This window comes from Ambystoma mexicanum, chromosome 2p (assembly GCF_040938575.1).
Source record: "Ambystoma mexicanum isolate Mex_15411 chromosome 2p, UKY_AmexF1_1, whole genome shotgun sequence".
Classification (NCBI taxonomy): domain Eukaryota; kingdom Metazoa; phylum Chordata; class Amphibia; order Caudata; family Ambystomatidae; genus Ambystoma; species Ambystoma mexicanum.
The window spans coordinates 1,041,354,312-1,041,378,576 of NC_090923.1; the positions used below are offsets into that span (position 1 = coordinate 1,041,354,312).

Sequence of the window (24,265 nt, forward strand, 5' to 3'; positions counted from 1 at the left end):
TCTGTGGTTCCAGGGTTGGTGGGGCATGGTGCACAGTCTGGTCAATTGGTCTGCTTTGTATGATCAGATGTATGTCAGTGATTTTATTTTTGAAGTGGTCTGCAAGGTCGTTGCATAGTTTTGTGAAGGTACCAGTCTGTTGTTGCATCCAGGTGGGTTTCTCTTTTTGACTGTTGTTGGTGTAAGGGAGGCATAGCATCACTAGTACGACACTGACACACGAGTTACAAGTTTCAAAACCTTTATTAGATTCTTGGGGTTTGGAGAAACTCCTACTTTGACCTATAGCTATGACAGGAATAGTCTCTACCATCAAATAATAAAGGAAACTGTCCTAGTCAGTCTTTGTCAAATCAAAATGGCCTATGCTAACAAAACCTAATGCCTGCCCTATTTCATACAAAATGTGTGTAAAGGGGAATATGTATGCAAGGGAAAATTAGACTTCTAACAAAGTATCAAAGTACACTTGGCTCAGGTTCTCAAAACAAAGGCAGATCAAAACATGGATCGAGGCCCGCCTGGCCTTCCATGTTAAAGTCACTTATTCCAGCGTTCCAAAAGTTCTTTCACAGTTCAACAAAAGGTTCACGTAGGTCTCTCTCCGTCAGGCTCGTGCCTCTAAAAGCTTTAACAGTTCACATAGGTCTCCGTCAGCCTGGCTCGGACCTTGCAATCACAGCACTTGCAGGGGTTCCCTTCCCCAAGCTTAATGCACATTTCTTAGGGGTTCCCTTCCCCTAACTTATCACACTTCCGGTCTCCCTCAATCGGGCTCAGACATTTTACTGATGTCGAAGACTTTTGAATATGCAAGGCTTTTACCAAAAGTTCAAAGAAATCTTTCTCTTCAAGCATTCACCTTTTTACTTCCCTTTTTGCCAGGGTTAATCTTGACCATTATGCATTTCAAAGTTCGTTCACTTTGGGCTCAATAACAAAACATTTCACATTTCGCTGAGACTTTCGAGTGGGCTACTTCCTTTCGCCAGACTCTGTAACACTGGCTTCACAGTTATCAGCCACTTAAAAGTTAATCACTGGTTAGCTTTCTTTCACGTCTCAACAGCAGGTGCACAACCTTCACCTGTGAGTTACACTGCTGCAGCTTCAATCTGTACTTAACACAAACCGGCCTTTCATGTCTTTCACTAACTTACTGGTTGTGCACGTTCCTTTCTTGTCTCTGCAGCTTTGATTCACAAGTCAAGGTTAATACTACAGGCTTTGCCTCGGCTCCCCAACTCTGTCGTTCACCCGGGAGGATCACTGGCATCCTTGAAACACAATGCAGGTTTCTTCTCGTCTGCGATTTGGTTTTCTTTGCATCTCCTTCCCGATTTCCTGGAAGCAATAACCTTCTGTAGGGATCTTCCAGGTTTCCCTACCCTTTGCTCTAATCTCTCGATCATTCGTCCTTCTCCAGCGGGTTCGCCTTTGCCCCAGACGTTGTGCTCCTTCTCGTGTTCCACCTTGCTTAGAGTGTGTTTCTATGTTACTCCTTTTATCCGTGTGAGGAGAGGTAATGGGTAGCAGAGGTATGCTATTAAAGTCAAGGGCCTGACTTTGCCTGACCCGATTAGCAGGACATGTCCAATGAGATGTAAGTTTTAGCCACTTTACTCTCAGTCGCCCTCTTCCTCGGCCCAGTGTTTGTGTAGCAAGGAGGCGAAGGGTTGCTGGGACATTGGAGGATCCTATAAAATAGGATGGGGCATGGGAACGGGAAACGGGGAATACAGTGTTTTACCATCGGTTTCGTCACCGCCACTCCCAGAAGACCCCTCACCCAGGTGATCCTCCCGCACTGGTCCACTCCCAGAGTCTGGATCCAAAGGCGATGGCCATGCCCTGGCCACCTGAGAGACAGATCCCCGGGGACTAGAAAGTAAGACGCACTTTGGTTTCTCAGTGGCTGTTGTGATTCGGTTGTCGTAGAATTTATTTTTGTCTTTGAAAATTTCCTTTTAGTATGCTCGGATTTGTCTTCGATAGTTTATTATTTTTGCCTGAGTAGATTTTCCTCCATTCTAGTTCAAGTTTCTTTTTTTTTTTCTTTTTCATTGTACTGAGGTGGGGTGTGCACCATTTTGCCACTGCTTTCTTTTGTGAAAGATGAAGGGTTTTTCCGGGAAGATGCAGTCTATTGTTTCGGCGATCCATTTCTGGATTAGGTCTACTCTTTCGTCTAGGTCGATCCCGTCCAGATTTGCGGATGACGGATTCGAGGATTCCAGTTGTTCTTTTAAGTTACTACTTTTGATGATATTCCAGTTTCTTTTCCAGATCGCGGGGAGCTTTTGGGGCTGTTTTGGGGCTTTAGCTGGTAGCTAGATCATGAATGGTATGATAAGGTGCTCGCTCCATAGTATTGGTAGCACTGTAGAGATTAGATTTTTATGGCGAAGATTGTGTCACTCATTTTACCACCAGGCATAGTGTCATTGTCTCGTGTCGCTTGATTAGTGATTTTTGAGAGTTTGCGTTCTCTTCTTCAAACCATATGTTGAAGTCCCAGAGGATTATCAGGTGGTTGTGTTTGATGGCTACATTTGTGATGGCTTCTGTGAAGGTGTCTACAAAGGTTGCATCATAGGTCGGTGGTCTATAGGTGAGTATGAATGTGAGGTGTGTTGTTGAGTTAGCACTCAGGTGAAGGACTAGGGATACGCAGTTTCTGATGTTCAGTGGGTCGTCTGTTTTCATTTTCAGGTGTTCTTTGTAGGATATTGCAAGTCCTCCTCCTCTTTTTCATTTTCTGTTTTACCTGTGTGCATTTGAAGTTGTTGGGTAGACAGATGTGTAGTGTGACTTTGTAGTTGTCGTCTAACCAGGTTTCTGTGACGAATAAGAGGACTATTCCACTATTGTAGAGTAGATCATATATCTCTGTAGCATGTTTGGACATTGATCTTGCGTTGATTAAATTGCAGGGTATTTTCATAACAGTGCTTTGTTTTGGTTCAGGTTTCTTTATATAGTGGTCTTGTTGGCGAGTTTCCTTGTTGGTCTCAGGATGTGCGGTGTGCTCAATAGGGTCTGTTTCGTCATTCAGTAGATCTGCTAGGTTTTGTGTTGGGCTTCTGACTTCTTCCGGTTCCTCTTCTGTATCTCGTTGCAGTTGCTGTAGATGGCGCAGAGTTTTGTTGATATATGGAGTGAGGGCATAGCTTTTCTGATTGTTCCTTCTTGGTGTTTCTGGTCTTTTCCAGTGCGGTCCTGGTATCTTGCTGGAGTGTTTAGCATCGTTGGTGGTTGTGAATTGTTCTGGTTGGAGGTCCGTCGCGAAGTATTGTTTTAGGTATAAAGAACTTTCCTTCTCCTGGAGTTTGTTCTATTTTCTTTCATGCTTATGGGTGCGTGTTCCGTTGCGTCTGTGTTTCTTGGCAAGGTATTTGTATTTGTTTATTTGTATAGCGCGCCAAACCCTCAGGTATCCGGGCGCATTATTGCAGTTACATTTGTGAATGATAAATATACGTGTTAAGATAATTGTATCATAGGCGGTTACATTTTGTGCAAGATACAGACAGGTTACAAGATAATTGTATAATAAACAGTTACATAATATTTGCATCATTGGTATTTTACATAAGCAGTAAGTAATATATGGCAATATGTACAAGTGGGAAGGGACACGACAAGTGGATCCATTGTGGTCAGTTGGTTTCCACGGTGGTGAACCATTTTTTCGTGCTTGTCCTGAATTGGGGGAGAGCAGGTACAGTTCTTAAGGCAGCAGGTATGGAGATCCAGGGTTTGGAAGCGAATACCCGGAAACTGGGGCCTCCAGATTTCTGGTGGGTATACCTAGGGACTTTGAGGCAGTGTAGTTGGGCAGATCTGGTAGGTCTGTACGATTGGCTTTTGGTGAATCTGCAGGCCAAGTAGTTAGGTGTTGAGTTTGTTAGGCACTTATGAGTAAGGGTGAGTGTTTTCATAGAGATTCTGTTGTTGGACAACCAACTGGCGTTGCGCCTGGGTTCTGAGATGTGGTGGGAGCGCAGTACGTTATAGGCTGCTCTATAGCGTTGTTTTGGAGGACTTGGAGTTTGTTTAGATTTCTTTTGCTAGTTCCGAGGTATAGAGCTTTGCAATAATCCAATTTGGATAGGATCAATGCTCTAGCTATGGTGGAGCAGCTTGTGGAGGAGAGAAATGGTCTGGAGGCGTTTAATAATTTACAGGTGTATGCTATGGCAGAGGCTACTGAGTTCACTTGTTTTGTCAGCGTTAAGGAAGAGTCAAGGTAGACGCCTAAGGTCTTGATGACTTTGGAGATCGGAATGTTAATGCTGTTGATGCAGAAGGAGTTGAAGGAGGTGTCTAGATTATTTAATTTGGCTTATGAGCCAGTTAGTTCTGTCTTCTCATCATTGAGGCAGAGGCCATGTGTGGCCATCCATGCCTGAATGATGAGGTAGATTTTGTTTAGTAGTTTAGAGTCGGTGTCGTGATTGCCAGAAATCGGGATGAGGACCTGGGTGTCATCTGCATAAATAGTGTAGGTGACACCCAGGTGGTTCAGATCATCGAATACTGGCTTGGTGAATATGTTATTTAGTGTTGGTGACATGCAGGAGCATTGTGGCACTCTGCATGTCACCGGCGCAGGGCCAGCAGAAGATAGGGGTGAGAACACTGCAAAGGACTTTGTGATTGACAAGATCAAATGCAGCTGATAGAAATAGGAGAAGGAGAAGAGTTATGTTGCCTTTGTCTATTTGCTCGTCAATTTGTGTTTTTAAGTCTATACCTGCTGTTTCCGTGCAGTGTCTGGGTCGGAATCCAGATTGCCTCAGGCCTAGGAGATTATTTCCAAATGGGTCTTAATTTGGAGATAGGCTGCCCTATCAAGAATTTTCAATAGGAACAGCAATGTGGTGATGGGCCTATAATTTTTGGTGACATTTGGATCAAGGTTTTTTTTTTTTTTTTTAGGAGCGGGAGTACCCAGGCATCTTTAAGATTGGCAGGGACTGTTTTCGAATCAAAGGAGGAGTTGATGAAGGCTGTGATGGCCGGTGCAAGATCTTTTGCTGCTTCTTTGATGACGGCTGCAGGGCATATATATCGCATTGGCAGCGGGAGGGCTTTAGGCTAGTGATGTTTTCCACTTCAGTGATGGTTAGGGGGGAGAATTTGAAAAGGTTACAAGGTGCCTCAGTAGGGCGATGGGTTTTAAGGGGTCTTACGTCTGTGTTAATGTTATGTTTTTTCATTTTGATTTTGGTTTGTAGCTGCAAGGTTTTATCAAGTAGGGCTAATTGAATCTTGGTGCAGCAAGCCTTGTCTTTGGCACAGGACCCAGGGAGTGGGATGGGCAATTCTAGCTCTCGTAGGTCCTTGAAAAGTTCTTTCAAGCCTGATTTAGCATTGGAAATTCTATTATAGATTTCGCTTTTATTCGTTTGGAGGATGGCTATCGTGTATGGCTTAGCCGTTCTTAGGAAGGTCAAGGTTGAAGGTTGGTTTTTCCAGGCCGATTCAGCCTTCCTTTTGTTGTCGCACAGAGTTTTAAGGTTGGCGGTGAACCAATTATTGAGATGTGTTTGAGGCTTGGCTTTCCGTAATTTCAACGGGGCAATAGAATCTATGGCTTGGAGGAGCGTATGGTTGCACAGCTCCACAAAGGTGGATGGGTCAATATTGGTTTTAGAATGGTTTATAAGAGGTTGTAGTAAGGGGAGTAGATCTTCAGTCGTGATGTCTTTGTTGTTTCTAGTTAAGGCAGGAGGAGCCAGGAAGCTGGTTGAAGAGGGGCGTGAGCAAGGCTGCATGGTGAAGGTGATCACATGGTCATCAGTCCATGCACATGGTACATTGGCGATGATGTTAGTTTTGCAATTGAGGTCAACTATCCAGTTGAGAATTCTGACTTTGACATGGTTAGGCTTGTGAATGCGGTGGAAAAAGCCTAATTCCGTTATTGAGTTGTCTAAGGACAAGGCTGGACTGTCTTTAGGGTCAAGGAAGCCCAGGTTAAAAACATCCAGGAGTAGGATTTGTGAGCCTGTCTGTGGCAAGGAGTTGCTGTAAATCTTCCTCGAATGTGGAGATAGGACCGGGTGGTCTGTAGAGAAGATGTATCTCGACGGTGTGTGAGGCCGATATGGGGAGTTACACAGAGAGGAGTTAAGCAGAAGGGAACGGAATATGGAGGAGGGCTCAGATGCCAAGGTCAGTTTTGCTGATGATGGCGACACCACCGCCTTTGGAGGTTTTTCTGTCGTATCTCGTGATGGTGTATTTGTCTGGTATGGCAAGGGCTAGGGATGGACCTGCTGCAGCATGCAGCCAAGTCACAGTAATGGCAAGGAAGCCTAGTTGGTTGGCGGTGATAAGGTCTGCTGTCAGGATTCGGCGTCCCGCATCACGAGGGCTTGGGGAACGCCGCTCAGATAGCAAACTCATGTCTCATATTTGTAACGCTCATGAGTTTGTCTCTTTAAAGAGGTTACAGTCAGGTGCCTGGAAATCGGCATGGCAACGCGGACGTCCTGTACACAGGTCTCTGTCCCGCCTCCTGTGCAGAACAACGCATAGCGTTGTCACGTGACTCCGCTCTCATAAGCACCGCCCATTCTCTCTGCCGGTGCTTCTGATTTTGCATCGGTGGCATTTTGGAAATCCTCGTATTGCTATTGTCATATCCTGTACTCTGTTGCCCTCGTCTTGAACCTTGCACTCTTCCTATCCCTCCCTGCATCTAGTGTTGCCTCGAGACTTTGACCCGGACTGCCTTCATACCTGCCTTTGTCTACGTCCTGCAACTTCTTTGTCCGCTCCACGAATTGACCTCGGACTCCATACTGACCTGCTTTGCCTACGTTCTTGGACCTACGCCGCCTGTTTCCTGAATTGACCTCAGACTGCCTCTGGATATGCTTGTCTGCTTCTCTGGTACTTTGTTACCGGCTCCGCTTTTGACCCAGATTGTTTTTGGTTATTGCTTTGAACTGCTCAGGTGAACTTTTGGATTTTGGACTTTGCACATTTATAAGTACGCAGACATGAGATTGCCATTTGTGTACTAGCTCCATTAAGGCATCCTCGTGTCGTCGGGGTAGGTGGTGAAATTTCCTTCTGCTTCTGGTGGACCACGAACAGACCTCCATTGATTCTTAAACTCCTGGACTCCTATCCTTATATACAGATAGGATTCTTGTATGGTAAGCATAGTTGTTTTTGTATCCTTGCAACAGAGTTCTGTTGGGAACCTTGCTTACCTTCTTGGGTTTTCTTGTTTCAGAGAAGACCTCTGGGCCTGCATCTTGTATCACGTATCGCTTTCGGATCTGTATGATTCTGTGACTTACAGGTCAGTTGGTAGTGCACGTCTGACCATTATCTTTACTCTGCTACGGACTGGGTTGTACTAACCCATTGCTTTCCTTGCAGTCATCAGTGCCTGCTCCTGTGTATCCTGCGTCTCCTCCTGCAGTGCCTGTGTCTCGTCCTGCATCCTATATTTCCGCTAATTGACCGTTCTGGTTGTTTTCTTTTTCAACCAGTCGGGTACATTGGCAGGAAGAATTCATCCACTACACTACGTGGACAACTAGCGTCTGACATCTGCCACATCTAAAGCATGGAATATTAGTGATCTGGCGTTAATGAGAGCACCTTTGATGGACATGTTAAAAGTTGGTGAGGTTGCTGCTTCCGGCAGCACTTCTCGTGGTGCACAGGATGTTCATGCTGGTATAATTCATGTCAGTCTTCCTAGTATTGCTAGAGGAATTGGTGGTTGTAGGCTTAAATGGGGTTTTAGTATTCGGTGTAGGGGTGTGGGCTTGGATGAATCTGAATCTTCAATTCAGATTTCTATTTGCTGATTTGTCTGGTTTCAGTGTTTTATTGGTAGAGGTTTTGGGCTTGCTCAACGGTTTGGTCGTAGACAGGTAATGTGGTTTCAGTCTCGATCCTAGTCTGAGATTTCTGATGACTGTAGTGCAAGGTTGATTGGGTGTGGGTCTGGAGGCATAGCGTTGTAACCATAAGGCTGGTGAGATAGTTTCAATGCAATTTATGGGTGTGGATACATGGAAGGGTTGAGGAATAAAAGGAGGCAAAAACTGTGTGGGTGCTATATAGTCGTAGCGCGGGAGGGCAGTAAACAAAGTGATACGCTATTCTTAATAAGGTAGGCATAGTCTGATGTCGTAGTGCTAGTGATGTCTTCCATCTTGCAAGGACTTCAGGTTATGGCTTGTAGAAGCAAGGAGGGTTAGTATGCTTGAGTTGAGATAAGGCGACAGTAATTGCTTCAGCAAAGGGGGGGCTAACATTGTGCTTGGGCATGGCTAGTTGTCTGGTAGGGGGCGACTTGACGCAGATCACAACAGCTCTAGGTACTAGTTAGTGCTGTGATTGGTCATAGGCTGACAACTGGGTGAAGGCTGAAGTGTGAATGTGGGCTAGAACACACCACCAGTAAAAACAGCTATCAGGACTAGGTGCAAATCGGTTATCGCTGTGAGACACAAAATCATGTGGGCCAACTCACGGTGATGGATGGTAATACAGTTGGGCACAGCTGGTGAGGTTGGATTTAAGGATAGGCAAGAAGGGACACGATCACACGTGCGCCGCAAGGACCACAGTGAGGTAAAGGTATTGCAATTGGATACAGCAATCACAGCAATGGCACGGCAATTACCATAAAGTACAGATAATGCAATTTAAACACAGCAGACATAATATGGTACAGGTAACGCAATTAGGCACGATGATCACCATGAGGTACAGTGAGGCACAGGTAAAGAAATTAGGCGCATCAATCACAGTGGGATGGCAGGGTATAGGCAGAGGCAAGATGCGATTATCAATAGGGCACAATAACAACTGCATCACTGGGCACCACAACGAGGTGTGGGTAATGCAATTGGGCACAGCTAACAATGGGTACATGTAATGCAATTAGACGCAATAATCACCATGAGGTGCAGATAGTACGCCCCAGTGGGGTCCGGGTGCTAGGCAGTTGGGCACAGTTGGGTATAGCTGTCAGAGTGTTGTAGCTGGAAGTTGGCATGGGTAAAATGTGCCTAGTCTCAGGGACATAATGGCACATACGCCGTATAGGGCTACGACATGTGGTTCTGAATGAGCGGCGATATGTTTGCAGGTGTAGCTTGTTACTGCACTAGGATTGTATGCCGCGAAGGACGCGATTTGGATAGGGGAGGACGGTGTGTGTTAATTGGAGTGGTTGGCAAAAAGCGTGTGGCTATAGTACGCAGGGAGCGGGAGCTGTCAGGAGTAGTAACGAAGGGCGAATGCTAGCACAGGGGTGATGCATACTCACGCAAGGGCAAAGGAGTCGATAGGGCAGTAGGGAGGCAACTAATAAGGTACAGCGCGCAGTATTAAATTGGGACACTTTGATTGCAATGTGATGAAAACAATTTTACTGCAAGGTAGTGGTAGTAAAGGTTGACACAAGCATGTGGAAAGTCCATCCGGTACAACTGGTAATGTACCAGAAATGTTTGTGGCAGTTCTCCAGTCATCCCGGCTCCGACAGGCTCGGCACAGGGCCTTTATCTGATGGCCTTCGTTGGAGGTCCGGCTTCCGCCTACCGGCAGTTATGGTTGGTTAAGAAGCTGGCGAGTCACGATTGGTTGCCAGGCAACGTAGTAAACACTCATGCAAAGGTGATTGCAGTACGACGAAATGCGGCGGCCATCTTGTGCAAGAAACAAAGGGACAAGCCTACAAGGCCGGGGGTACATACGCTGACTCAAGGTGCTCCAACATGGGTTTCAGGCAGCTTTCAGGCACTACGGTGCCGATCCATTGAAAGTGGATGCACAGAGCAGATATGAAGCACGGATCACTGCGTTATGCTCAGCTGTGCTAACGATGATCTGAGCTGACGGTCACGGTTGCTATAGTGTAGTTCATTCGATTTATTCTTTCTCCTAGTTTTCTCTTGCATCGTCCCGTTCTGTGCCATGGAATATTGAGGCCCTTTGTAATCTGTTAGTTTAGTGAGTTTACGTTATTGTGGTTGCTGAACCTGGGGTTGTAGGTCCTTCTGATTTGGTTAACTGATATTTCCTGTGTGTTTCCGGTTTGGTTTTTGGTGGAAGGATTTAGGACACTGATGACCTCCAAATGCAGCACAACAGTCAGCTGAGTGTGTCCCCAATTCCAACCAGATTACCATACTATCGATGTATGAACTATGGTCTAAAATAGATCTTTATTCATTTGAATGTGTCTTCATGAGAAATGGAGTGAACCATATCACGAGAAAGCCATTGCACACTTGTATGGAACGTATGGTGTGCGCCAGATTCTGTTTCTGATAGCACGAGTGCTGCTGGGTTCTGTTCAACTAATTTGCAAGCCATTTTTAGTGGTATTTTGTGGCTACTAGTATGACTGTATGTTGGGCTTCAAGAACCAGATTCTTTACTTAGCATTTTTTGGGAGAATGGCAATTTCACAGAATATATTTTGGCCGATTTAACCACTTTTTTTCACCACAAAAACCGGGGAGACACCCCCTGCACCCACACCTTCAATCCGTTACCTCCCCTTCCTATATACCTTAGCCAACCTTACCATCTATATTTGTGTGGTAACAAAAAAGCTGCAGAAAATGTAAGAAAAAAATCTGCGAAATTGCCATTGGGCAAAAGGAGATAATACCCATTAATGGCGGTGGTTCTCCTTGGCACAAAGATGTGAACACAGCCTCGAGGCAGCACTTCAATCGTTTCCCCCCTTGGCACACAGTAGGCGCACCTACTCACCTGTCCGTGCTGCTCCTTTCTCAATGCCGGCGGCCATTTTCAGGAAGTAAGAGACAGGTGGCTGATTGATCATCATGTCATAGGTCCGGTCGCCCTGTAATGAGAGGCAACACAGTAAAGAAGGAATTCTTCGTCATCAAAGCATCGCGCCAACACATGCATAGCTCACTAGCAGAGAACTCGCGCAAACCCAAGTCGCAAGCTCATAACATCGCACAGACAAAACCAGAGATTCACTTTTCTACGGTCAAAACATGGCTGAGCAACAACATCTCTACAGCAACAATCGCAATATTAAGCCAGCAAGATGGCTCCGTGAGTTAAGCACTCGCTGCAAGCATCTTTGTTCAGCCCGCCAGACACAGGTTTGAATCCTGGCTTCGCTGACTCAGCACCTCATCCTTCCGAGGTCGATAAATTGAGTACCATTAAATTCGGCAATAATAACTGAGAATATAGCGCTTAGAAATTGGAGGAATGCGGCATGAATAGCTATATAAATATGAATACCATGTTTATCAGTATTGTTAAGAGCATCTTGAATATGACGGCTGTATTAAACCAGTGCAATCTTGATCCCCTCCCTGTGTGCTCCACCTTCCACATTTATAAGGTAAAAATGCCACTCCCATGTTACAGTCGCCTCTCATGGTCCTTGATCCCCTGCCTCTGCTTCCCCTGGACTCTCAAAAATGAGGGCAGGTGGGGAGGAGCAGGGCGGTATACAAGCCCCGCCTATAGCTAATGGACATCATCAGCTCATTTTCTTTCCAGAGAGTGCACATGCTCCCTCTTGTGTGTGTATATCAGTATAGGGGTTCAAAAAGAAGTATGCTCACTTGAATACAATCAATAGTTTAGCAGCATGTACAGCTGGTCGGCTGGCATCAAACACCAGCCCAAATTAAGCACCAGCAGGCGCTATGGCCAGGATCCAAACACAGGTCGCCTGGTTGGGAGAGAAGCGATTTACTCACTAGCCCCCCATAAAGCCTTGCCAAAATGCATTATACGTCTCATAATCGGCGTTTCCTCTTCAAGAAAAATTTCAATCCAGATTATTGGGTTTAAACGGTTTGCATCTTTTAGATTTTGAGGGTAATTACGGGTTAGTCGGTAACCCGCCTGTGATACTGGTGGCTTACCGGCAACCCTGCCTTACCATTACTGGAACACGATATTCCGGTGTTACTGGGATATTACGGGTGCCAGCAGTGGTGGCAAATTCCCTATAGGACTCCATGGAATGGGTGTCCCGCAATCACAAATGCCGCGCTCAGCCTACGCCCACTGCCTGGCCACACCACGATTCAAGCGTTAGAATGCTGGTGGCCGTAGCTTCACTGGGGTGGCTGTCAAACAGTGGAACAACCTACCAGCACCATAGAGAGATCCGAAAGCTCCTACTGGGCTTTCGGCAAGCATCTCAAAACATGGCGCTTTCATCAGGAACTAGCCAAAGAATCTATATGTCCACCCCACTCACTTTCACGACATCTTCACCATTGTAGACACGGTTATTAATGCTTTGTACTGTGCCGCATAATTGCCTAGATTCTACCCTATTCACCTTAGTAACCTGCTACTTGCAACTTCACACCTCATAATTACTAAGTAATGTATTGTATGGACTCAACGATTAGAATAACCTGACCTGTCATGACCACCTAGTATTGTATCGTACTGCTTTAACGACCAGAACTCTCATGTGACTTTGTAACTATTGCGACTAGAACACTCAGGTAACTTTTTAACCATTGCAACTCGATCCACAACTTTGTAACTATTGCGACACGCTCTGCGTGTTGTCTGTCTAGAAAAGCGCCCAGAAGCCTTCGGGCTTGGAGCGCTATAGAAATGACTAAAGAAAGCACGTGTCTAGAGTGGCAGACAACGGAGAAGGTGCAAGCATCGTTCATGTACAATTCAGTTAAACACCTGCATCTCACGCAACGAGTATTCAAGGAGGCAGTCAGACGGGACCCAGAGCATAGAATCTGCTGATAAACAGAATAAGCACGGGCGTTTATGAGGGGTCCCAAACTATTAAGCGCTTTAGGAAATGGATTGGGATTCCAGCAAGTCGCTTGGGAGTGCTCCCAAGAAAGACCCAATGCCACATGTCACCTTCCGAGTAAAACGCCTCATTGTCAGCTTCATGGACTGTGCGCATCAGCGATTGGAAGGCTACTCTTCCCTCCCAGGAGGCCGGCTCGTTTCTGGCCCACGGCTTTAAAGATCCGGCAATGCCTTCTCCCAGTTGTATCATCTGCCGGCACTTCTATAAAATGGCACTGATCTTCCCATCCTCTGCCTGTACTTCCTGTTCTCATCCCCGCTTCCTTTCTCTCTTCTCCTGAAGCCCCTTCAAACATAGGGGTCGATAACAGCCCAGTTTCATTCTTTGAAAAAGCCGAGCTTCACTACAGAAAGTTATGCTCAGTTAAATATCCCCAATAATAATTACACAATGTATTCAATGGCCCATGGGAAAGCAATCTGTGCTCTGAATGCAGGTCTTAACAAAGCGGAATTAACATGCTACGGGTAACTGTCCCGGGTGGCATAGAGTTCTACAGGGCTGCGGCAAAAGGTGCGCGCGACCCTTAATTTGCATATGTATTGGCATCACCTAATGTAGCGTCACAGGAGTGACATGAGTCTTTGATCCTCGAGGGGGTTATGGGAGTTTGCATCACAATAAGTGGCTGTGAGTGAGCCAAGTGACACACACTTTGTGATGTGCAAAATATGAAAAGGACACCATTATTAGGAGAATGAAGCAATATCATTAGAGTTTTTTTTTTAATAGTGTAGCATGCAGAGAACCACATCTTGGGACTTCTAATTTGAGCAGGTAAGGAACAGTGAGATAAAATGATTTGCCCAGGGTCACACACTTTAGTTACTTGGTGATGCCAGATGTGAGACAAGTCTGAAACTTAGGCACTAGAACACATATCTTCGCAGGTGTAGTTGTTTGAAATAAGTATTAAGTATTCACTTTTAAAAATACTCTATTGTATACAGATCACTTAAAAGTAGGCTCATCGGGGCATCCCATAATAAAATAACAGGATATACATAAATCCTTATTAAAAATGTATTAAGCAAATGCACTGAGAAGGCTTAAGCATTCATTAAAGGCATGGTCTAGTAAAAAATGTTATTGTACCTGCGGGTCAGCCATGTTTTTTTAAGCCTAAGTGGCTCGATTTTAGAAAACTTTCCTATGGACCTTACCTGAGTTTTCGTCCATTAAACGCACGCGAAAACAAGCACCAGGGAGCCGCCATTTTCTGATAATCCTATCTTTTCCCCGATCGCCCTGGCTGACCTGCTTTTGCGGCACTAAATCAATTCCCCCGCCCCTGAGCCGACATTATCAAAACATTCATAATCCCTGCCTCTCTCCGTGACGTTACTGTGCTGCGTAGGCAAACGCGCCCAGTCGTCTTCTGCGCGACTCCACACAGAACCCGGAAACCAACACAGATCAACTCACAACACAGCGCGCCACAATTCGGAATATGAAACTGTACTTTAAAATGAAACAGCAACACGGTACATTTGGTAAAGTACATTTATTTGACATTAAATGTTTAGAGAATATTCAGCAATTGCCATATGAACTCCGAAAGCCATTTATTTTCTTTTATCTGTATCCGCAATAACTGTTCCGTTTCATCTTGAGTCACGCGCTGTTCCTTTATGGTACACAGGGTGTTCATTTTCGTAAAAAGAATCACTTTGGAAGCACGGTGAACCGCAAGGCTGTTCCATCAACTAGGCACTAGTCCAGCCTAAAGGTTGATATGTTGCTTCTAGCCACTAGTACAGCGTAAGGGCATGTGGGCCCTTGGCGATCGTCCCATAATATGGTGATCGTGCTCCAGTTGTTGAAACGAAGCTGCAGGTGTCTGCTGAAGAATCCATCCGCCGGTGTCTCAAACAGATGGCAGTGGCAGAATGGGATCAAATACCTGTTATGAAAACAAAAAAATTATAATGAATTAGTCTCGCTAGCCGAACTTCATTAATATTACTCATTTTATTTATTACGGCCGATCAGAAACTATTTGCTTGCAAGGATAGTTCAATGGAGTATGTTCGTCTCTAAAATCAATGCGAAAAGTAACGAGATAAATCGAGGCCAACACACAATGATAAACGACAGTCTACATGCGTGAGGAATGATACGATATATGATATGGCATTTGTAACGCGCCTATACTCAAGTGTTTCTAGGCGTGACGAGGCAGGTGTGGAACAAGGGCAGACAGACAACGATCCTACTAGGCCAGGTGTCTTTCTGATCGCGCATGGGGAGGGCTGTACATGGTTAGTTGAATACAAATTAAATAATAGGGCCAGCTGGTGGCAAGTGCAAGGTAAATGCCGGGAGAAGGGGCTGAAGGATACAGAGACAGTCCCGTAGTGCAGGTAGGCAGTGCAGGGAAAAGTGGCTGGGCCAAGGAACGAGATCAGTGAGACCAGTGGACCTGCATGCCCATGTGCCCACTACGAACACGTTTTACTTGCTTTTCCTAGCTCTTCATTCATTCATTTATTCATGCATCCATTCATTAAATCTTCATTCCGGTATAAAAGCGTGTAAAGATTTACTTACATTATATTTGAAATTTCCATTGTGTCTCTTCGTAATGCAGTCTGTAAAACGGACCGTGCTCTGGACAATGATTTTTCGTATACTGAACTAAAATGAAACTCGGTCTAGTTTCTGAATTTTCTGCCTTATCGTCTCTTACGTTATTGCGCACTTCCTTCAAATGTAGTTCTTTCGGCATGGTCCCTGTCTCAAGGTCAAAAAACAATAGACCCTTATACTTCCAGTGCGACTTGTGGGCCTCATCTGGGCACTGTCCTTCGCATTCTTTATTTGCAACATCACGTAGTATAGGCATCTGTGAAAACTTGAAGTTTAGAATCCGTCTATGTAGTGCGCCTCAATGTGCAAATGCGAACTGGCTTCTCTCCCAAATGCCACGGCCCGCTTGGCTGGCGCGTTCTAAGTGCCCCAATTTTGTCCCCGTTGTCTGCGAGCTTTGCAGCCCAAATTGAGACATTAAATTTTTGGCGGAAGGTCAGGGAAAGTATAAAGTACCACAGGAGTTGAGTTAAAAGTGAGATTTATTGTTTGTTTTATTATTTGCAATACGCAAGCCTACCCTCCGTTAACAGTGCGCAGCATTTACATTTACATGAGATGAGACATGAGAAAAATATATACATACACATATGTGAGGTGAATAGAGAGAATTCAAAGATGACACCCAGCTTGTTCGCCACCCATGATGGTGAAGGTAGGGGTTAGGTTTACAGGTACACTGTACAATAACATTTATTTACAAAAAGACAATCGTATTGCAATTATTTAAACCAGGATTTGTACTTCACAATCAGCTGTGCTTCGGGTGGGCATGGCACAGTCGCAATGTTCGGTGGCAATGGATCACTGCTCTGCACAGAAACGTCCAAAATTCCATATCTGTGCTTCTCGAACACAGAAACAATAAGGCCTTTCACAAAGTCGAACTGCATTTCATCATAGACTGGTTTGATCACCCATTGCTTACTTCGTTTTGAAAACACCTTAGTGTAGCGAGGCATCCTTACTTTACCCCTAGTCCTAGATTGTTCACGTCCGACCTTGCTGTTATGGGCCAAGACCGCTAGTAGAGTGCGATGTTTCAGGCCCCGAAAGCTAAAATGCAAGCGCTTTGGCCTGTACTTTAGGCACATATTGTGGAACACCTGCAAATCTCCTGTGTGACAGAATTCGGTCAGTCCTCTCAAATCTCTTGATAGAGTTTTGTCGAAAACAATCTTCTCAATGGCTTTGTGTGTCGGTGAAGATGGAATCAACCACTTCTTCTTCCGTGCCTCCTCTGGGGACAAAGGGCCATGTTCACATTGGTGGAAATGTTCATTTGCTGTCCAGCGGTGAACGTTGGTACAGTGGTGCATCAGTGACCGCCATTTTTCAAGTAGTATTTCCACTGACCCCTCACAAGTTTTTGAGCTCCACCAAAGATGGTTGGTGATAGAATGTGACCACTGCAAAATACTTTCAAAACCTTTTTTTTTCCCTACAGCCGAGATTTTCTTATTGATTGATTTAGCAAGATGCCATACGTCAAATTGATGATTTATAAGCGGGAACTGCTCTCTCATTGTCTTGGCAATTGAAACGTGTCTATCCGTGGCTATGAGGTCGATGTGCATTCCCCTTGATTGAAGATATTCCACTGATTTTATAAATCCTAGTTTCTCCATGGCCACTGACGATGTACATTGTGTTACCTGCACGACCACCGAACTCACAATTTTCTTACTATCCATGTCCTGAAAGTGGTAGGTGCAGTACTTGGTCGAAAATCCAGGGCTGTCGCACTGTCCATCGCCGGCTAGCCTGAATCGTTTGCCTTCGATTGTACTTGCTAGAGACAATTGTTCAATTTTCCAAGCATCACTAATGGCCAGAAACAGATAATCACGTTGGTATATGTAGTACAGTGCTTTAGAAATTAAATGGAGTCCCACAAACTGAAAGAAAGCCTCTAACTTTCTAAAACTGTAGCCACTAAAAAGTGATGCAGCTGCACACAGTAGATTGCCTGCTGGCAGTTTCCCCAGCATCGGTTGTGCAGACCATGAGAGCCTATGATTTAATCTACAGGCGGCATTTATTTTGACGTTAATGCCTTTTATTTGACGAGTCACATTAATCAATGGCTTCCCACATACTTTCCCTCTAATGGAATGCACACATTTCAGCATACTTATAATTTCCATCAAACAACTGTCGAATACAATGTATTTGCTCTCTTTCATTAGACTGTCATCCTGCGTCAACGTTGTTTCGGCCTGTGACGTTGTGGAGATTTCAACACATTGGAAAGTAATATCGCTGATATAAAGTTCTGATCCGTCTATGGATGCTGCGGCTGGTTCATTCTCTGTCATTTCGACATCTATTACTTCAACATTGATGGGAGAACACAACAATGTCGACAGGTTTTTTGGTGGCAAATTTTTGGCGGGTGTAGATTGTGTGAATTGATCTGCAACTACTTCAGAGCTATCTTCAATACATTCAATAACATCTTCTTGTGGTGGTGCGGTCGCACTGTAGCTATGGTCCAATGCAACTTTGCTGTAGTCTCCAAACACAGTTAATTCATGTTCTGGCCATTGGACATGAGCATCTCGAGCCTGAACACGCCTCGCCTCAATTAATAGTTCCTCCATAGTGTACACGGTCTGGCAAGCCACATCTCTCATTCGCTTCACTGTCTGTGTGTGTATAGTTCTGACACCCACGGGTAACTGGAGGAGAGATTGGAAAAGGGATGTTCAGTTTAAACACAAGATGGAGTGTAGTAGAATTGATTGGAAAAAAACATAAAATAGTCCCCAGCACAAACATTTTTTTAAAGTTATGAACTGTTTGTAGCTAACCTTTTTTTGTTTTTTTTTCTTTGCAACTTTGACTCGACCTTCAACATCTGCACGCTGTAGCTCCGATTCGTTTCCGCACGTCCTCCCTTCCTCTTGCGCTGCAACGACTATATTTTCTGTATCCGCATAGACAGCACGGAATGAGGCTCCATCGTCTCCCTGAAACATAGTACTTTCATTACTATGTATCAAAATATTGTTAGCATAAAACACACGTGAGGACGAACACACAGGTACATCTCAATAGCCAACCACGATTTAAACATTGTGTGCAACAATCAAACGACAAGTATTCGACCAGTGATGATCTATTTCGATGGAACTGTCAGTATCCATCCCTCTGGCTCTGCATGGACTGTCATGAATGGTTGTATTGGAGAGGAGGCATCCGCATCTCCCTGAAACACAATGCTTGCATTAGTATGCTTTTCAATATTGGAAACACAACACACACTTGGGGTCGACGGCACAGGTACATATAAAGAGATAACCACAAATGATGCATTGTCCAAAAGAATCAAGGAAAATCCAAATATGATCACATTTCATCGACTTATTTCAATGATTCCTTTACATCTGCATCATCTAAATGAGATGTTGTGATTGTGGTGGAAGCTTCGTCGTCTCCCTGAAACACAGCACTTGCGTTAATAGGGAAGAAAGTATAGCAAATGGAATCACGTTATATGATCACGCATGATGTAGCTGTCATTATCCATACCTCGTGCTGCTGAAGAAGATCTATGGATGTTGCAAATGTAGTGCGCACTTCCGAAAGCTGTTGCGCCGATTTGTATACGCATGGTCCCGCTTCCACTTCCCCTGGAATTACTTGCATGTCAGGCTCTGCATCAAGTGCAGGGGTTGACGCTCCATCAACTGCCTGAAACATAGTACTTGCATTAGTGAGGATTACAATAGTGAAAACATAACACACACCTGGGGTCGACAGCACAGGTACATATCAACGGCTAACCACGAATGAAACATTGTGTAGAACAATCAAACGACAAGAATTCCAGCTCTGATGACGCTCGATGGAGCTGTCAGTATCCATACCTCCAGCTGTTGAACATCTAGAAATGTTGTAGATGTGGCGGACGCTTCAGCATCTCCCTGAAAGACAGTACTTGCATTAGTATGGATAACACTAATTATAACTGAAAACAAACACCAGTGGACGATAACTAAGGTGTATATCAATTGGAAAGCACTAACCAAACATTCGGTAAAATGATTACACGATAAAATAAAAATATTACTTGACATGCATAAAACAGGTCTGTAGCGGATTAGCCTAGTAAGATTACCTGATACGTGCTAGAAGTGGTTGATAACTGCGACCACGTCAAGGATGTAGAATGTTCTTGCTTCAGATTCAAGGGATAGTCAAGAAGTTGTAAAGGTAAATTAATGATTGATAATGAAATGCCAATATTAAAAATAGCCATGTAAGGCGACAGAATACTTGTAAAATGTTCAATACAGCACAGTTCCCTGTTCCCATATATATACATTGCGTTTGTGGGTTATGGAATCGAAAAAGAATATATTGGTAAATGTCATTATTCAAAAAACTATACACTCATATCAATATCGAAATTATTACAAGGGGTAGAACACCTACAATATCAATTAATCAGTTTGGATACCTACACACTACCGCAAGGCCTAAAGCTAAATCCGGACACTTGACTCACCGGTGACGGAATGTGGACAAATAGAGTGGGAATAGCGTTTTCGAGCAATTTCCGTGTCGTTCGCCGTTTATTCTTCTTTGTTACCCAAGATGTTGTGTACATGTCCAAGGAAAAGTGCCGGCTGCAGATGCGGTATCGATCACCCCTCTTGTCCTGTAAGACTGGTTGGACTCTACTTTCCAGCTCATCCAGTGGATATCCGCAATGTCTGACCCATTCTCTTATTCGATCAACAGTTTTCGGGAATACATGCATTGTAGTGCCTTCAGATTTAGCATGGGTCTTCGAAGGGCAACCGCTAATCGAACAGGCAGGCATTGTTGATAAATCTGAAAAGTAAATATCGACATTATTATACAATCTTCAAGAATAAAGATTTGATACAAAAGTAAATGAATCATACAATGATCCATGCAAGGTTTGTTTTGGTCGCAGGAACTATACCAGTTCATTATGTGCAGCTTAGTATTTGCATAAGTTGCAGAAATGTATAAATGATGTGACTAAAAACTGAACATGTGACTCATCCCTTGGATGTTCTGTATTGCACGAGAAGGAAACATGCTTACATTATAGACTGGACCCCCGAAGGGTGCAATTCGATGACAATAGACACAGATGAAAATAAATAGATCTATTGATAGCATAGCAATGGAAACTCAAGTCAATAGCAATGAGACCAATGAACCTAGCACTATTGTGTACTCAACTCGCAAATAGATGGAAATTTAAAAATCTGCGAAATATGACTAGGATACATGGCCTTACCTTGACCAACAAACAGTTGGATTCAGCAAGCAGAGCAGTATGTTGCAGGAGAATAGGTGGGTGGCCACAGGTAGCACACTGATGGGTTTGCTCTAAGCGGTCACAGAAGTTCACGGATAGCACGACGACGAGCAGATTAGCGTAGATCTCAGTGGTTGCCAGGTAACACATTCAGGAGTTGACTTGCAAAGCACAAAGACATATCAAGTGGTTTATAAAGTATTAGAAACAGGGGTGCGTTTGTGAATGAATGACGTATGTATGTCGTGGTCTTAGGGGGGCGGCCTGCTTCAAGGGGAGGCCTGGCTGGAGACACGGGGTCTGAGGAGGCCATGTGACCGATGGCCCCTTGGCGTGGGACACCTTTTGAAGTGTACATGTAGTTTGGCACCTTGGCCTTTCGCGCCCCTGACAGCCCCCCATGCCAGCGCGCATCCACTGGCGCGAACCGCCTTTATATCAGTATATCGTTGCTTATCAATAACAAATGCCACATACCGGAGATTCTTGTGAGCACAGACCCACACTTCAACCGGTGTATTATAGTGGTCAAGACCCTAAGGCCTGTATAATCCAATGGTAATTGTTAGTATAGACATATGTGTGACTTTTATAGAGACATAACCCACTGAAAGACTTTGAACAAGTGTTATTTAGTGCATGCATTATCGAGAATATGTTATGTTAGCTTAGATAGATAGTGACCACCCTGCTTCACAGCGACCAGACCTTCACCCATTCGGAGCACAGATGTCTGGCATCCATCCTTGAATGGAGACACACTTGATTCATTTAAAAAATCGAAACAACCGTTGTTAAAATATATGTGGTGTTTTATTTTGTATCTTATTTTCATGACACAAAAATACAAGACTTTAAAGATTATACGGGTCAGGTTGCGCGAGAAAATCCTCTGTACTGACCGCTGTCACTCGGGAACGTTTCTCTAATGGCACGAACGGCACAGGCGGGTATCACTCTTCGAACGCGGTGTCCAAGCCTCCCGTGGAGCCACCATGTAAAGGAACGATAGGCCACCAGCCTGTACCACCTGTGAAAAGGAATGAAACAAACTGTTTTTAAATGACCAAGATAAGTTTAATAAACGTTTGTTGTCAATGACAATTCTTGTAACCAATGGCATTCTCCACGGACAAATGCTATCTAGACAATGCACACTATTGAACGACTTACATGCGTTACAATGATATGTAGATGTAATTTTGGATATAGTAGAAGAACATGAAATAGGAGTGGCATGACAAGCAGAGTATACTTACTCGTTACTCGGATTACGAGGACGAACAGTTGCGCGAAGTTCGTGCATAAGCACCATCATTATTCTCAACACGGCCCATGTGAGGCAGGCTGCCCTGAAGTCTGGCAGCTCGGTGATGCATTGCGGTCGTGGCTCGCCTTCCGAAATGTAGGCCAGGCATCCCGAGTTTTCTCGGCAGCAGCGGTTCTCGTCCTCAGTTGGCATTAGCTCGCACCGATTGCATGTGCACCAGGTGGCGACGCCGTCCATTCGACTAGGCCCAGGCTCTTCATCTGTTGATTCGTCCTGCCAACTGCCGTCCGAATCCCCATCGTTTTCGCGTGCTTCCCTTTCCAGTAGTTCCTCCTCGGTATACTCGGGCTCGTACATGTAGGGCATTATTGTAGCCATTGTGTGTTAAACAAAATTAAAATTAATTATAGCGGTGGTACTGGTATCTGTTCACACAGGCTACAAGCGGCGAAGGTAGCTGACCAGAGCACTGAAACGAGTCACAGAATACTCAAAGTAACACAGAGAGAGGAATGGAATCGAAAATCTGCTGCTGTGTGTTGTGAAACGGTCTGTTTATACTTATTGAGGAAAGAGGCATCCTGCCATTTCCATGGCGACACGTCATTAGCTGAAGCGCAGCGAATGTTGACACAAGACGTGCTTTGGCGTTGGGAAATGGGCGGTACGAGTCTGCTGATGACAGGCTCAGGGGCGGGGGAATTGATTTAGTGCCGCAAAAGCAGGTCAGCCAGGGCGATCGGGGAAAAGATAGGATTATCAGAAAATGGCGGCTCCCTGGTGCTTGTTTTCGCATGCGTTTAATGGACGAAAACTCGGGTAAGGTCCATAGGAAAGTTTTCTAAAATCGAGCCACTTAGGCTTAAAAAAACATGGCTGACCCGTAGGGACAATAAAACATTTTACTAGACCATGCCTTTAAGGGTGCGAGCTTGCAGCGAAAGAGGCAGACTTGTCTCACTGATAGATGCCAGAATGTGACCTCCATCACCTGCCTCTTGTTGGGTCAAAATTCCTCCTAGCCCCCCATTTCCTCTCATACCACCACCTCTCTCAGTGAGAGGCTTTTGATTGCAGCACTGTCAAGTGGGTGTACCTTTTTTGCCTCTTTTTCAGCGAATTATTTTGGGATAAATAAGAAACCCACAATAGCTGGGTTTGTTTTTCAGGGCTAATGCACAATACTTTCACAACCCATGCCTCTCATCCCGTCCATCCCACTACCAGGATGTGGGATGTGAGCTGCAGGCCCACAACATGATGACTGTGTGACCAGTAGCAGTGGGCAGGGTGACAGTCGAGGGGTCAGCAGTAGCCACGTCAGAGGTTGGCAGTGCCAGTGGAGGCAGGGTTGGCATCAGTGAGACAAAACATTTGAGTCTAGACTGGCCTTGTCAAGTGGGGATGGGACCCCTCTCAGCCAGGTGTGGGAGGCCTACCTGGAAGAAATCTAGAGTCAGTCCTATCCCTGAGGTGGACGGTGGCAGCTGAGATGTCCCCCCATTCCTACCCCCACCGCCCTTAAGTATGTTGTGCTGTACACCATCTTCGCATCAATCTGATACCTGCCAGTGTCTCTCCGTTTCTAGAGTGCACTCGTCTTGCACCTCAGACCAGCAACAAAACCCAAGTGAGAAGATCAGAATCAGTGCCCCACGTCTCAAGCAGAAAAACGGAGGACCAGCAAACGACCGGAAACCGCCTCCGCAGGAGTACAGAACCTGCTGCCGCGGCATGCCAAGAGAAGGGAGGGGAAACGCCGTCTGAAGCCACCCGCAGGCACAGCCCAGAAACATCCAGCCCAGGGGCACCGGAAGTCTCCGGCTCCCCCGAGCAACAAGACCAGGCCCCACCACACCACGAGAGACTTAAAGGGAAGAACTATCCAACCTTCCGTGGACGAACTGTAATGGAGATACCGAAGAGCACACCCAGTATCAGAAACCTTAGCACTTACCATACTAAAACGGCATGGTAAATGGGTGGGGCTTAGCCAGACCACTTATACCTTTCCGAGGCAAAATTATGCACCGGTGGGGAGGACAGGGACAGAATGGCCAGGGAAAGTAAACCAATACCCTCGGGTGCCGGAGAAGTACAAGGAAGGAACAGGAAGTGTGGGTTATTCAGTGAGGTCAGCGCAGGGATGGAGGATGACCAAGAGACCAGCAGTAGGAAGGAAGGAAGGAGCCTTTTGTGCACACATTTTGTGCAGCAGATGAGGTATTGGCGAGAGAGAGAGGAAGCGGACCTGTAG

At 45.1% G+C, this 24,265-nt stretch overlaps 1 protein-coding gene across 4 annotated transcripts in view; it reads right to left on the bottom strand.

The window, feature by feature from the left end:
• The window catches only part of MRPL11 (mitochondrial ribosomal protein L11), an 893,931-nt gene that overhangs the window by 23,984 nt on the left and 845,682 nt on the right, over positions 1-24,265 (bottom strand). For all 4 annotated transcript variants that reach the window (XM_069644923.1, XM_069644922.1, XM_069644924.1 and 1 more), the window contains one exon: positions 10,768-10,861. In XM_069644923.1, coding sequence (XP_069501024.1) covers positions 10,768-10,861 — 94 coding nt within the window. The remainder of the gene's footprint in view (positions 1-10,767; positions 10,862-24,265) is intronic.